This window comes from Podarcis raffonei, chromosome 12, assembly GCF_027172205.1.
Source record: "Podarcis raffonei isolate rPodRaf1 chromosome 12, rPodRaf1.pri, whole genome shotgun sequence".
Classification (NCBI taxonomy): Eukaryota; Metazoa; Chordata; class Lepidosauria; order Squamata; family Lacertidae; genus Podarcis; species Podarcis raffonei.
The window spans coordinates 42,312,235-42,325,929 of NC_070613.1; the positions used below are offsets into that span (position 1 = coordinate 42,312,235).

The 13,695-nt window shown below is 41.6% G+C and overlaps 1 protein-coding gene across 3 annotated transcripts in view; it reads right to left on the reverse strand.

Annotated features, from left to right (window-relative positions):
* Nucleotides 1-3,413: 3,413 nt before the first annotated feature.
* NEK10 (NIMA related kinase 10) overlaps nucleotides 3,414-13,695 on the reverse strand; it is a 110,244-nt gene continuing 99,962 nt past the window's right edge. For all 3 annotated transcript variants that reach the window (XM_053410571.1, XM_053410572.1, XM_053410569.1), the window contains 4 exons: nucleotides 10,063-10,171; nucleotides 5,423-5,475; nucleotides 5,274-5,329; nucleotides 3,414-4,160 (listed from right to left, as the gene is read on the reverse strand). In XM_053410571.1, coding sequence (XP_053266546.1) covers nucleotides 4,112-4,160; nucleotides 5,274-5,329; nucleotides 5,423-5,475; nucleotides 10,063-10,171 — 267 coding nt within the window. In that variant the 3' untranslated portion in view covers nucleotides 3,414-4,111. The remainder of the gene's footprint in view (nucleotides 4,161-5,273; nucleotides 5,330-5,422; nucleotides 5,476-10,062; nucleotides 10,172-13,695) is intronic.

The window sequence follows — 13,695 nt, forward strand, 5'->3', positions numbered from 1 at the left end:
CCAAACCGTCTTCAGAGGCAGCCCTATGTATAACACATTGCAGTAATCTAACATTGAGGTTCTCTCTGGCTTTGCTCATTGCCCGACTCCCACAATAATATTTTTGTGGGTGCCCAGGCACCCATGGGGCCCTGGTGTTGGCTCCTATGTTGTAATCAGTCATTTCCACTCCTGTTCAATTTTAAATAGTAAGCTTCTTGGGAAGAGACCTATTGCAGCGTGTTTTTACTGATGTCATTTTACTGAAAAACAATGTACACAACATTTTTTCCTAAATTGTCATTATGGTTGTTTTTCTGCCACAGAAAGGGATTTTATGGGGGCAGGGCGGGTAGCTGTCACAATCACCAAAATGTCTACTTATTGCTGCAGGCCATATCTGCACGCAGACTGGCTTCACTATGCAATCCTGTTGGAAGATAAGCAGTTGACTCACATTTATTAAATAGCCCTCAGAGCACTGTAACTACTTGGAATTCTTTTCCAGTGTTGCACAGTTATTGTAAAGAAACAGTTTGACCGTAATCATGAATACGGTTGGCCAACCCTAGATACAGCAACAAGATTCACAGGGCCAGCTGAACCCATTTTCATCTTTAACCAGTGAGAAAATGCAAGCAGAAATATTCCAAAACCCTACCACTTATGGTGTCATTCATTAGATAAAATTTGCTTATGCCTAGGCACATTATTAGACAAAATTGCAACTTTAATCAGCCATCCCCCAGCAAAATTGAGATTTATAGTGGTTATGGGTAGATTTTATTTGTCAATAAAACAATTCCGGGTATCAGCAGTAGTAGTATATTATTAAAATTAAGGTATTTTAAAAACTGCCTGCAGCAGCGTTCCCCAACCTGATGCTCTCTGGATGTTTTGGACATTGGAGGGCAGCAGGTTGGGGGAGTCTGGTCCAGAGTTCTCTGAACTACAGTCATACCTGAAGTATACCTGAAGTCATACCCAGTATACCTGAAGGAGCGTCTCCACCCCCATCGTTCTGCCCGGACGCTGAGGTCCAGCACCGAGGGCCTTCTGGCGGTTCCCTCATTGCGAGAAGAAAAGCTACAGGGAACCAGGCAGAGGGCCTTCTCAGTAGTGGAACGCCCTCCCATCAGATGTCAAAGAGATAAACAACTACCTGACAGAAGACACCTTAAGGCAGCCCTGTTCAGGGAAGTTTTTAATGTGTGACATCTTAGTGTATTTTTGGTCTTTGTGGAAGCCGCCCAGAGTGGCTCGGGAAACCTAGCCAAATGGGCGGGGTACAAATAATAAATTATTATTATTATTATTATTATTATTATTATTATTATTATTACTACCTTGGTAGTCAAATGGAATCCGTTCCGGAAATCCGTTCGATTTCCAAAACGTTCGAAAACCAAATTGAGGCTTCTTCAAGTTCCAAAAGAACGTTCACAAAACGGAACAATCACTTCCGGGTTTGCGGCGTTCGGGAGCCAAAATGTCCCAAGTTCCAGGACATTCAGAATCCAAAGTACGACTGTATACAAAACTCAGTACATTTACATAGGACCAAGAAGCCATTTCTTTGATTGTTCCCTGCCAATTTTTGAACATGAAATGACTGCAAAAATAGTGATTTAACTGCAAAGAGAAATAATTAGGATTGATTCCTTGCAAACGCAAAGAAGCAACACCTGAAGGCAGAACTAAGAGAAGAATTTTATGGTCTTTTAGGTATCAATCTCTTGCTTTTTTCTACTGGATGATACTTAAAATCAGAGCCATTACGAATGCAAATCTTTCTGCTCTCCAGTGGTGTCTACTTTTCTAAAAATAGGAAGAAGCCATGATTACTTTGAAATCCCCTGGATGATGAATGCTGGGTTTTGAAGGTTGCCAGTGTAATTACACACATTTTTTTTTAAGCAATCAACATACTTTATTATTTGCAATTTCAAAATGTGTAATCACATTTTAAAATAGTTCCTATTTTTACAGGGCACTGCAGATGGTGCTTTCAGATCCAGTATCACTGTACAAGCATTTGATCTGTGCTTTTTTAATGGCAATCTAAATTGGAAGTGAAGTTATATGTTACGGTTCCTAACTTTACTGTGGCATCCAGCAATAAGCATGAAACAGAGCTGCACTGAAATTTATGGTATGCCATATGTTTGCTTAGAGACGGGAGGGTGAACCATGCGGTGATACATAGTTTGGAAGGCCTCTCTCTATATTGACATAAAGATAAGTGGTGATAGGTGTGTGTCTATTAATTCTCCGTGTGCCACTAATTTTTGCTGTCTGGCTCCCCCTTCTTTTGCAGCTGCTTTTCCCCCATGCTGCATTCTGCAATCCTCAGGAATACTTTTTTACGGAATGTGAAGAACTGCAATGGGAAAGTACCATTGTCTGGGCAAAATTCTACCCACTTCTTCTTCTTCTTCTTCTTTGAACCAAGCAACTGTTGCCAGAGAAGCAACAGCGCAGCAATACTTAGTCCTTGGATGCTTTGTGTACTAGAATGCATCGCAACTGCTCTGGCTTCCACATGAAATGCCCTGGCCCGCTTCATTGTGGCATAAATCTTCGTCACGCATCTGCTTGGTTGGGTCCACTGATTTTGCCATGATGAACAAGCAAAATATGAAGAACTTGTGCACTTGAGAACTTACCTACTGATGCCACCAGATGTTTCAGAATGGGCACCTTTTCTTACAGACTTTATAAGCCTACTGTGCCAAATGGAGTTGGAACAACAGTATAACCCGGCTCCCTTGCAAAATGTCAAGCTGCTATAAAATAACCCACCTAACGCATTTTTGCTGCAGTGCCATGGTCTAGATTTCAAATGGCCCTATTTGGTTGGTCCCAAAATCAATCATGTTGATGATGTCAGACTAACATGGGTCAGAACAGACAAGCTGAACTTGCCTTTTCTTTTACCCCAATTTCTTCATTTGTGCTTGAACGACAAACACGCTGCCTAGTAGGTTAGATGTGCGGTAAGCACCCAACTTCAGAAATATTGCATTACGTACCAAAAGGCTAATTAAGATAGGTAGGTTTTTAAAAATAAAAATAAAATCATTGAGATTTGGAGGTCTTACCTACAGGGGTATTCCACAGCAGGGTTAGCCAACTGGGTGCCATTTGGATGTTGTTGGACTCCCAAAATCCACCAGCCCAGCCAGCATTCACAATGGTCAGAGATGATGGAAGTTGTAGTCCAACAACATCAGAAAGTTACCATGTTGAATATCCTCATTCTAGAGAATCATACTTTCACTCAGTATTGCCAGCAACTGAAATCCCTAGCATGCTGGCAAAAATGAGAGAAAAGTCTTAGCAACAACTACACGCACATTCTTATTTTGTATTCATTTTCCAAAAGCATGCATAGTTTTGCAAAGTGCATTATGTGCTACAGAGTTGAACAAAAATAAAAAAAGAATTATCTATTTATTGCACCGTGGGTATGGGTCTAAAGGTATGAATGCTGCATACAAATGCACACTATACATTTCTTATATACATATTATTGGCATCACCCTATATCTATTTATAGAATCAACATGTATTTAGAAATAGCAATTATTAGAAGCTGTGAAGGTTTTAAATACTGTCTAATATACCATACTCGCAGCAGAAATTGCAAATATCCCAAAGGCTAGTCACAAATGTATTCTAGAAAACTCTGAACTCCGACTTTCTGATTTCCTCTCCTTACAAAAGGTACTCTTATTATAAAAGATAAATCTCTGGTATAAACAGATCTATAAAACATAAGATATATTTCCAACATTCCTGAGTATTCATAAGTCCTTTAAAATTATATAGAAGCAAGAATTCAGTGGAGCATTATATTGCCATAATGCAGGTACCTGGGATTGTGTCCACGTTTTGCACAGAAAGTAAGCATTCTGCCAGCAAAAAAAGTACTGCAAACATCTACTGGAAAAGTTGTGCTCCAAGGTTCTACTGTCTGGATGACTCTTTGCAAACTATCCCTACATCTGATTTCCTCCTCCCCTTTCTTGTGTTGAAGCAAAGTGCATTCCTTTGGCAAAAGACAACAGCTGAAGTCAAGGCACTTAGACCTTATTAGAAAACATGCCAATCTCATCCGAATTCCAGGCGCTCATCTTCTGGCCGGATGAGTCCTTGTTCCCCATGGATAGTATTGATACCTAAAAAGATTTAAGAGGCTGTAAGTGTTCGCAGGGAATGAGAAATGCCATAACATTTACAATCACCTGAGGCAGACTAGACCTTTGCTGCCAATATGACACAGATGCATCAGCAGAGACTGCAGGAAAGCTTTGCAGGAGTTTGAGCTGCCAGATAAGTGAAATTCCAACCTAAAAGCTCCTAAAATTAGGCACCAACATATATGCTGGACTTTAGTGCAACTGATCCCAACATTTGTAGAAACCGTAGGCAACAAATATCTCTCATAGCCAGTTTGTTCCTATTTAAAGGAGTCTTAAATTCTTTTGGATGTCACTATTGAAAGTGATTGGCTATGGCTAATTAGTAGCATCATTCCCCCCCCCCAATCTGTGTGAGGTACCCAGAGATTCTTTTCCCCTCTCAGTAACACACAAAGAACATAAAAAAGCTTTCTTATATGGAACTTGGCTCATCAAGGTCAGTATTGTCTACATCAGGGGTTCCTAAACAGGTAAAAAGAACTATTTTAAAACATTCAAAATAATTAAAACCAGCAATAAGCCACCCCACTGAAACACATGCCAATGTATTATTTCTATATCATACAACTTAGTGGAATTCCACTTAAACTTATTGAGTATGAGACACTCAATCTATCCCATGAATGTTTGTCCCATCACCGTTGAAAATCCTGCAGCAATAGTAAGCAGAGGTGGAGCAGAATAGCAGCTGTATTGTTGTTCAAATAGCGTCTTCCAAATTTTACATCCCCTTTGCTTTCTTGTCCCAACCCATTTTTGTGCAACATCCAGACAATGTACCCGTAAGGCAAGCTGGTAGCCCTACAATTCTTCATTTGAGGTTTATTTTTTATAAGGGATTTTAAAACAAATTCTCATCCATCAAAATGAAAAGGATGGAGGTGCCTTTCTTTTCAAATATGATTTTACACTACTGGCTACAATGTTCCACACCATTTTATCTAGCACATGCCTACACATCATAAATCATGAATTTTTTTAAAAAGCACCCCAAAACCAAAATAGACAGCTGTAACTAGGAAACTGAATTATAATTTCTGTCTATTCACTTCACCATGATTTTATGTCTCCTTCTGAAATGAAACTCACCTATTTGAGGTAAAATTGTAATATCCACATTCCTCTAGAACCTCCTCGATCACAGTCTACAAAAGTGAAGCACATGGAATTTCATTACATGTTACTGAAAGGAACTGAAAGCAAATGATGAAACTACTAAAAACAAGGTGATGTCTGACCTGCATTTGTTCATATGTCACTCCTTCATCCACGTCAAAAGCGCTAGGAAGACCTATGAGTAAATCATATCAGATAATGCTGGATAATGGAATGGACATCTGATTTCATAAAAAGAAGCACCAGAGAAGCTTCTTAAACTGTTAAAAGTTGCCGTCGTTTTATGACAGTGTATAGTGAAATCATGGAATTAACAACAATCTTAAGGGATTATTAACTGATTATTGAATATAGAAAAAGGTTCACACCCAACTGCTTCTGGTCACAGATATGTAATTCATTAAGGTGAAAGCAAAAAAGCAAACCACAAAGGTTAAATCAGCATTGTGGATTAAAGGGGGCAAGAGTCATTTCCATCAATCCCGTGATTTGTTCTGGCCTTGGGAAATCCAGTAGGTGTACAGGAGCTTCTGTAGAGGAGCCAACTTTCCAGTTCACTTCTATGGAGATTCATTTATGCATGTAGATTGGCACCCACCATTTTAATTAATGGGAACCCGTGCCATTCACATCTGAGCATTTTCATGCTCATCCTACTTATATTTCCTTGAAACAGAGTTCCACTGAGTTTCTACATATTTCCAAGTATGTATTCTTAGAATAGCCAGCTTGGAGTTTTCATTTGCCCTCTATTTCACTAACCTTGACCGTGAAAGCTCTGGGGATTTCTTGCAAAGGTTTTCTACAGCATATATAATAGAAAATTAGTGCAGAGGTAGTGTTGGCAGGTTTCTTTTAGCAATTCTTGTGCCATAACCTTAAACTGTCTTATTGCACATAGGACAGTTAAATTAACTGTGTGTGTGTGTGTGTGTGTGTGTGTGTACACACCTTCCAAAAAGGAAACATTGGAAAAATCAGGTGGGTGCATATTTGGCGAAGTTACATGTATAACTTTTATTTCAGTCACAAAAGCAGGATACTATCATTTGTCCATTAGCAATTAGATGACAAAGGTTGGATTTCAGGATCTCGCTAATCCAATCATTCCATGAGTGCAAGCATTTCTCCTTGCCCAGTGAAACCATCCCTCTCCTCCCCATGTGTGCTGTTCTTGGGGCGCTCCCTACTCTCCAGAGCAGATTTGGGAGAGGAGGGAGGAAAACCCCGCTGCACTAGCAAGAGTCCTTGTGCTGGCTTCTGCTAGCGCGCCAAGTTAATTGAATCTGGCCCTTAATTCTGTATGTTTCCCCAGAAGAATAAAGAAGCCACAGGGCCAACTTGAGTGTGATCAATACGTAAATGTTCCCTTTGTAATCCCCTTGTCTAGTGCAATTTAGAACTGGGCTCATATACATTAAGCAGAAATGAATACTGCTTATACATTAAGCAGAAAGGAATACTGCTGCAATCAATGTGCAGCAATAGTTGTGCAAAAACTGCTTCTATGTGCAGGATCCTTCTTTGTGTGTATGTGGACATAAAGGAGAGTGGGTGCGCATTGGCCCTGTCTCTAATGTCCCTGCGTGCACCAGGCCCATCCTTCGTGCCTATAATCTTCCTGCATTGACTGGGAAGGTATAATGCAGGCTTCTATGCATTCTGTTGAATATACTTAAGACCAGGGATAGGCAACGTTTTTTGAGACCGGACCAGTCCACTCCCCGGCAGACCTCTCGGTGGGCTGGAGCGTGCGCATCTGTGTGTGCTCTCAAGCTATTTCCGGCACTCTTCAGACCTGGAAGTCGGTCCCCGCAGCAAGAAAAAAAATGGCACCATGGGGGGGGGGGACATGGAATCCCCATGCCAATCCACAGAACAGCCATGGGCCAGTTCCAGGAAGCTTATGGGTCAGAACTGGCCCATGGGCCTTAGGTTGCCGACCTCTGCTTAAGACACTTCCTTGTGATAAAGAATCCAAATAACTCAGGGATCCCAGGATGATCTCAGGACAGGAAGGCTTCTAAGCATATGCAATGGAATATAAGAGCCTACATGCCTTGTTTCCCGCACCTCCTTTGCATCTTGAGTGCAACCCCCTTGGGTGATGTATAAAAGCAGTAAACACATGCCCTTTTCCATTAAAGGCACAAACTCGTGCTGCATGAGCATGGAAACCAACCAAGACAGGACAATATTTTGAAAGACAGAGCAGCAACATACACAACACGTCACCCTTTCAAAACTGCATTCTAGCCAAGGTCTATAAAATTTGTTTAGCTGAAAAAGTTTCATAATAAAATAAATTAACCTCCTCTTTCTGGTTTTCCTTCCTGCCACCTTTCCCCAGTCCTGACAATTCAGAACGTTCCAATTGAAATATTTTTTTTGCTGTGGATGTGTTCCTCTTCTTGATAATGCTTTATGCTGCTAGCATGCTTTTCTATATTTTTGCATAAACACTCTTGACTACATCTTTCATTCTCCTCATAAATGCATGTGCTACAGTCTTTGGCACGGTTTGTTGGGGTTTTGTTTTGGGGGTTTTCCGCTATGCAGCTATCTAAATTATTTCCTTCATGTTCAATGTCCCTCACTTCATTCTCACTACACATATTTAATGGTCCGTAAGCCCAGTTTCAGTATACTGTTACTATTATTTTAATATTTATAGCCTGCTTCTTTAGCCTAGCATTAGGCTGCCAAATCGGTTCAAGATGCAACACAGCATACCATATCAAAATCCTGTCATCTCTCCTTTGTCCTGCCAATTTAGCACCGGGGGGTGGGGGATGGAGAGGAACAGCTGCCATTACTTTTGAGGGAACTCAACATCACTTGCCTCAAATATGGGCAGAGAAGATAAGGACATAAGACAATTCTCCTGGATCAGGCCAACAGCCCATCTGGTCCAATATCCAGTTCTCACAGTGGCCAACCAAATGCCTATGGGAAGCCCGCAAACAGCACAGCAATGCAACAGCACCTGTGATTATCAGCAACTGGCATTCAGAGATAAAATGCCTCTTACAGTAGAGATAAAACATAGCCATTGATAGTTGATGTCAGGGACTGTGCTGAGGAAGACTGTGCTGATGAAGAATGGTGGGAGCCTCCCCCTCCCCCTGATCTGGATCCTGAATCTTCCCAGGAGCAGGAGAACAGTATAGATTTGGAGCAGTGGTTTGCAGAGGGACATAGTTCAGAAGGCAAAAGCTGGGAAATACTGGATGGGGAACAGCTAGAAGAAGAAGAAACACTGGGAGAGAGAGGGTTAACAGATTCACAGTCTCTGGACAGCATTCCTCCGCTCTCCCCAAGGTCAAGAAGAGCTGAGAAAGTGTCAGAACAGAAAACACAGAAAGCACAGAGGGTGCAAGCTCAGATTACAAGATGTAGGAGTGACGTAGATGAATAGGGACGGAAGGGGGAGTGATCCTTAATTGGAAACATCGCCATTTCTAGGAGCTGGGTTCTTTGTTCTCTCACTGTAATTATTAAAGTTTCTAACTGGTAAGAAAACTCCTTTTCCTTTGCTCTGCTTATCTACTGCCACGGGGGGAGGAAGCCAATTCCCTGAAACCTGACTCTTGACCTCCAGGAATTTGTCTGTTCCAGTATGATGATCACCAACTCACCATGTATTATTTATTATACATTACAATTATATCCTCACTCCCTCAATGGGAATGACTGCAGCTCAGTGTGCAGCACATGCTTTGCACACCAAACTCCCTAGGTTTCATATCTAGCATCTCCAGAAACGGCAATACAGAAATGGCCTGGAAAGACCCCAGTCTGAAAGAGTAGACTTGCTACAAGTTAGGACAGACAATACTGAGCCAGATGGAGCAATGGTCTCCTATAAGACAATTTTCTCTGCTCTTAGAAAAAGAGGAGTTTGGATTTGATATCCTGCTTTATCACTACCCAAAGGAGTCTCAAAGTGGCTAACATTCTCCTTTCCCTTCCTCCCCCACAACAAACACTCTGTGAGGTGAGTGGGGCTGAGAGGCTTGAAAGAAGTGTGACTGGCCCAAGGTCACCCAGCAGCTGCATGTGGAGGAGCGGGGAAGCGAACCCGGTTCCCCAGATTACGAGTCTATCGCTCTTAACCACTACACCACACTGGCTCTTAGGACTTATGCATGGTTCCCCCCTTTCTTCCCCCTCACAATGACTCTGTGAGGTAGGCTAGGCTGAGAGACAGCAACTGGCCCAAGAGCAGCCATGTCAATTCCTAGGAGCAGAGGACCCCCTTCAGCCCCCTCAAAATCTGCTGGCAGGGGACCGGGGCCCCTTCATATTGAGGGGGTGGAGGAGGCTGAGCGCAGAGCGGTTCAGTGGCTGGCTCCTTCCAAGTGCGAGAGGGGACGCCATGCCACATTGAGCTCCGTGCTCGGCCTCCTCCCGACAATGCAACATCGCGCATCATGCTCATGATGTCACACAAGACAATGCCTCTTCTCAAGAGTTCATGGCTAAGGGGGTATTTGAACCTGGGTCTCCCTGGTCTTCTTCTGAAATTCTAACCACTACATCTCATATTGATTCTCACTCTGTGTAGTTAGAATCGCCACATGGAAATGGTTTAAGGAGCAACTGTGTGGTTGTTTTCGTCCTATATGCCCTACACATTTAGCTCACTGAACCTAGTTGGAGCTTAATGAGCATTTAGCAGGAGGAATTCATACTTGCTGAATAATGTCAACGCAGACAGCCGTTGGCAAAGGTTGCGCAACGTGGCTTTCGCCAGACTTACCTGGTCTGTCGTCGAGGACCAAAGTACTCCCCCCTGAAGAGTGCAATAACAACTGGCAATCTGCTGTCAAAAAGTTAGGCTCAATCAGCTCTGGGGAACCTTGGAGAAGCTGCACAAAGACCAAACACAAACAAAACACCTATTGTTTTCCTCCATAAATGTTATAATTGGGAGTGAACGCAGAACTGTAATTTTCTGAAGTAAGAAAAAAATTAAATAGCGGTAAGATTAGTTAAAATGTTTGCCATATCAGACATTCAGAAAGTATGCAGACTTGGAAATATGAAACTGCTCTAAAGGAAAAGATGGATTAAAATTGAGGGGGGTGGAAATTGGAACAACTTTCTGGATAGGGAATGAGGAACAGGAAGTGAATTGTTGAATATTCATTTGTTCAATAGAGTAGGCTTCCTCAACCTCGGCCCTCTAGATGTTTTTGGCCTACAACTCCCAAGATCCCTAGCTAGCAGGACCAGTGGTCAGGGATGATGGGAATTATAGTCTCAAAACATCTGGAGGGCCGAGGTTGAGGAAGCCTGCAAATAAAGTTTCATACTGAGCATGAAAAACCTTGATATATGTTTTAAAAATAATATTAGAAGCCATAGTGAAAAACAAACAAGGCTTTGAGTTTTCTTAAAAGTTGTCTTGCTATTTCTGTTACGCACAAAACCGCCTCTCATACCCTGTTCTTTGCAGAGTCAAGTACCAAATACTGTATTTAATGCTTGTTTGGCATGCATTAAACTGTGCAGTCCAATGTAAACAGGGATTTTAAAGGTACTAGATGAATTTGGTATAGAGTATCCCCAATGCTAAGTTCCACAGAGTCTATATGTAGACACTGGCCTGCTTTTCACCACAGCAGAGTGCTTGGGCCCACTGATGTTTGTGTGATTTCAGCCATTTTGATCCCTCCTGGGTGCTCAATCCTTTGGAAGTTGCTCAGAAAAGAAGCGACAACTGTCACAGCAGATGAAATATGGGAGGAAATTTCTAATCCTCAAAGTGACAGGTACTCATCCAAGCACTGCCTGGCTCAGCCAGGTGAATAGATTTCTGCAAATTTAAATTGGTAGAAGGATTTCATATTATACACTATCAACTTCAATTTACAGTTTTGGGCTAAAGCCAGTGTTCTGTCATTTTCAGTTTACAGAATTAGAAGTTCACAACTGAGAAGCTGCTGCTAGGTTCAGCTTTACTTCTGGGTGGGTATTTAACCCAGGCAAGAAGGAAAACAAGTACCCCTGTCCTTAGTTATGGATCCCTCTTCCTGCTTCAGGAGAACCTTCTGCTCATTTCTATTAAGCTGCCATAGGAAATTCTCCAGGTGATCCATTTTCATTCATTTTAAAAACAGGTACAACAAAAGGAGAACAGAATTGAAAATGAACAGGTGGAATATTTGAGCTCTAAATGTTATTCCAAGACCAAGAACTAATTTTGTCCAACTTTTCAAGGGGAAATGAATTACAGTACTTTCTAGATTACTTCTGCGCTATCAATACTGATTCCTGAGATGGACAGTACATGTTACATGAGAAAGTATAACATCAGTGGGAGCTAATGAATTGGAATTTGGTAGCAACCACATCAATCATGAAATAAAAGACAGGAAAAGACCTTGGAGACAACTTGGCCTGAGGTTGCTGGATATGAATATCGTGGAGAACAGAGACTCACTCTAGGAAATGGAAGCAGCCTTGGTAGATCTGCTGCCTGGGGTGTGGATGTCTATTTGCACAACCTCCAATACGTCAAGGCAGAAAAGTGGGACACTTTCTTCCAAGGTCGTGCACCGTGCAAGATTGCAGAACTGAAAGATGCGCTTTTGGGGGGAATAGCATCCAAAAACATGCATTTTGGGGCACCACACAAGAACACAGCCCCCCAAAAGCGCTTATTTTCAGGGTGACATTGCAACATCCAAAATGGCCGCTGTGCTCTCATGTGGAAAAAACAGTATGTGCCAGGTATGTATTTGTTTCCACAATGCTCTTCCTGTACATTCATAAACAAAGCAGCTATTACAAAGACAACAAAAATATCCAGTAGTCTCTCATCAAATCAGAAACTAAACCCTTTTACCACACAAGAGGGGATGCACAATATTATTTTCAGAACTAACAGATAAGCTTCAATCCAGAAATGCTCAGTTGCAATAAGGCGTGACTTATTCATCAGTACGAAGCATAGCAAAAACTATTAAAGGGTATATGCACTATATGCTCATAAGCATTTGCACCAAGATTAATAAAAAGGTGTATCTTTATTTGTCCTGTGCTTATCTTACAGGACACAGGCTGTGCCAGCATGGACATAAACAAATTAAAGCCCAGTGAATGCAGAGTAATGCCCAACACAACAACGAAACCACAAACAAGAACACATCAAGCTACTTTTGTATAGCACAGCATAGCTATCCTTCCTTGTGAGGGTTTTAAGCAGAGGTTGAATGGCCATCTGTCATGGATACTTTAGTTGATATTTTTGCATTGCAGGGGGTGGACTAGATGATTCTCGGGGTCCCTTCCAACTCTACAGTTCTATGATCTTGGCGACACCTTTGTGGCTATGAAATACTTTTATCAGAAGTAGAGATAATGATTATAAAAACAACATAAACAAATGGCACATCCGTTTATCTTAATAATACCGCATTTGCCAAAGACAATGCAAGGCCTTTCTTTGTCTTGAGTCTTTTTGCGGCAGGGCATAAATAAATATTTTATTGCAGGCATTACATTTTGTGGAGGTGTTTGCATGTTACTAGTCTTCTTGAGCCTAAGGGGGTGCAAAATAAATAAATATACATGAATTACACTGGCAGTTGCCACCTTCTGTGGGAACAACTGGAAAAATACTTGGCATGTTATAGGATCAAATGTGCTGCTGATGTCCTTTGGACTTGCTCTGCTAAGACACACTGTAGTCTTTGAAAAAGAATCTTCTGTGGTTTCAGCATTATCTACAAATAACTGTTCTGTGCTGGATGGTATCCAAAATACGATCTCACAAATAATATGGTAGCTGGAAAGCAATGACCCGAGTTAAGGCCTACTGGGCTGTGTCAATATTATCTAGCATCAAAGCACATTGGGACAGCTTCAGTGCTTTCTGGTCAGGCTGAGAAAAAAACCCTCAAGGTTTAAAGGGTAAAGCAGCCCTTCCTTTCAAGCCTCTGAATATATCTCTTTTTCTCTCTCTTCACATCCCTTCTCGTTCATCTGGGCTTACTCAACATCATCTCCGCTTGGTATGATAAGGCAAAATCCGGTCCTGTGAAGATGGGGCGAGCTTTGCATCAACAGAACAGGCAAGCTTTCACTGTTACTCTTAAACTGATTATTCACAACAAAAAGCATTTCATGTAAATGGGAGATTAGAAGCATTATGTTGCTACTCTGACAATTCTGGAAAATTCTGTCTTGTGGGTTTGCTTCCCTTGGGGTTTTGTTTTGAAATCCCTACTTTCTGAACATGAAAGGAAATATAAGTTCTCTGATCTCCAGTGATAATGGCTTTATGCCTCAGTCTATGAGAAGCTGCCAGGGTTTGTATATGTGTATGTATATTTACACAAATTCACACACACACCACTGCTTGTCCAGACAAATGTAGTAGTTTTAA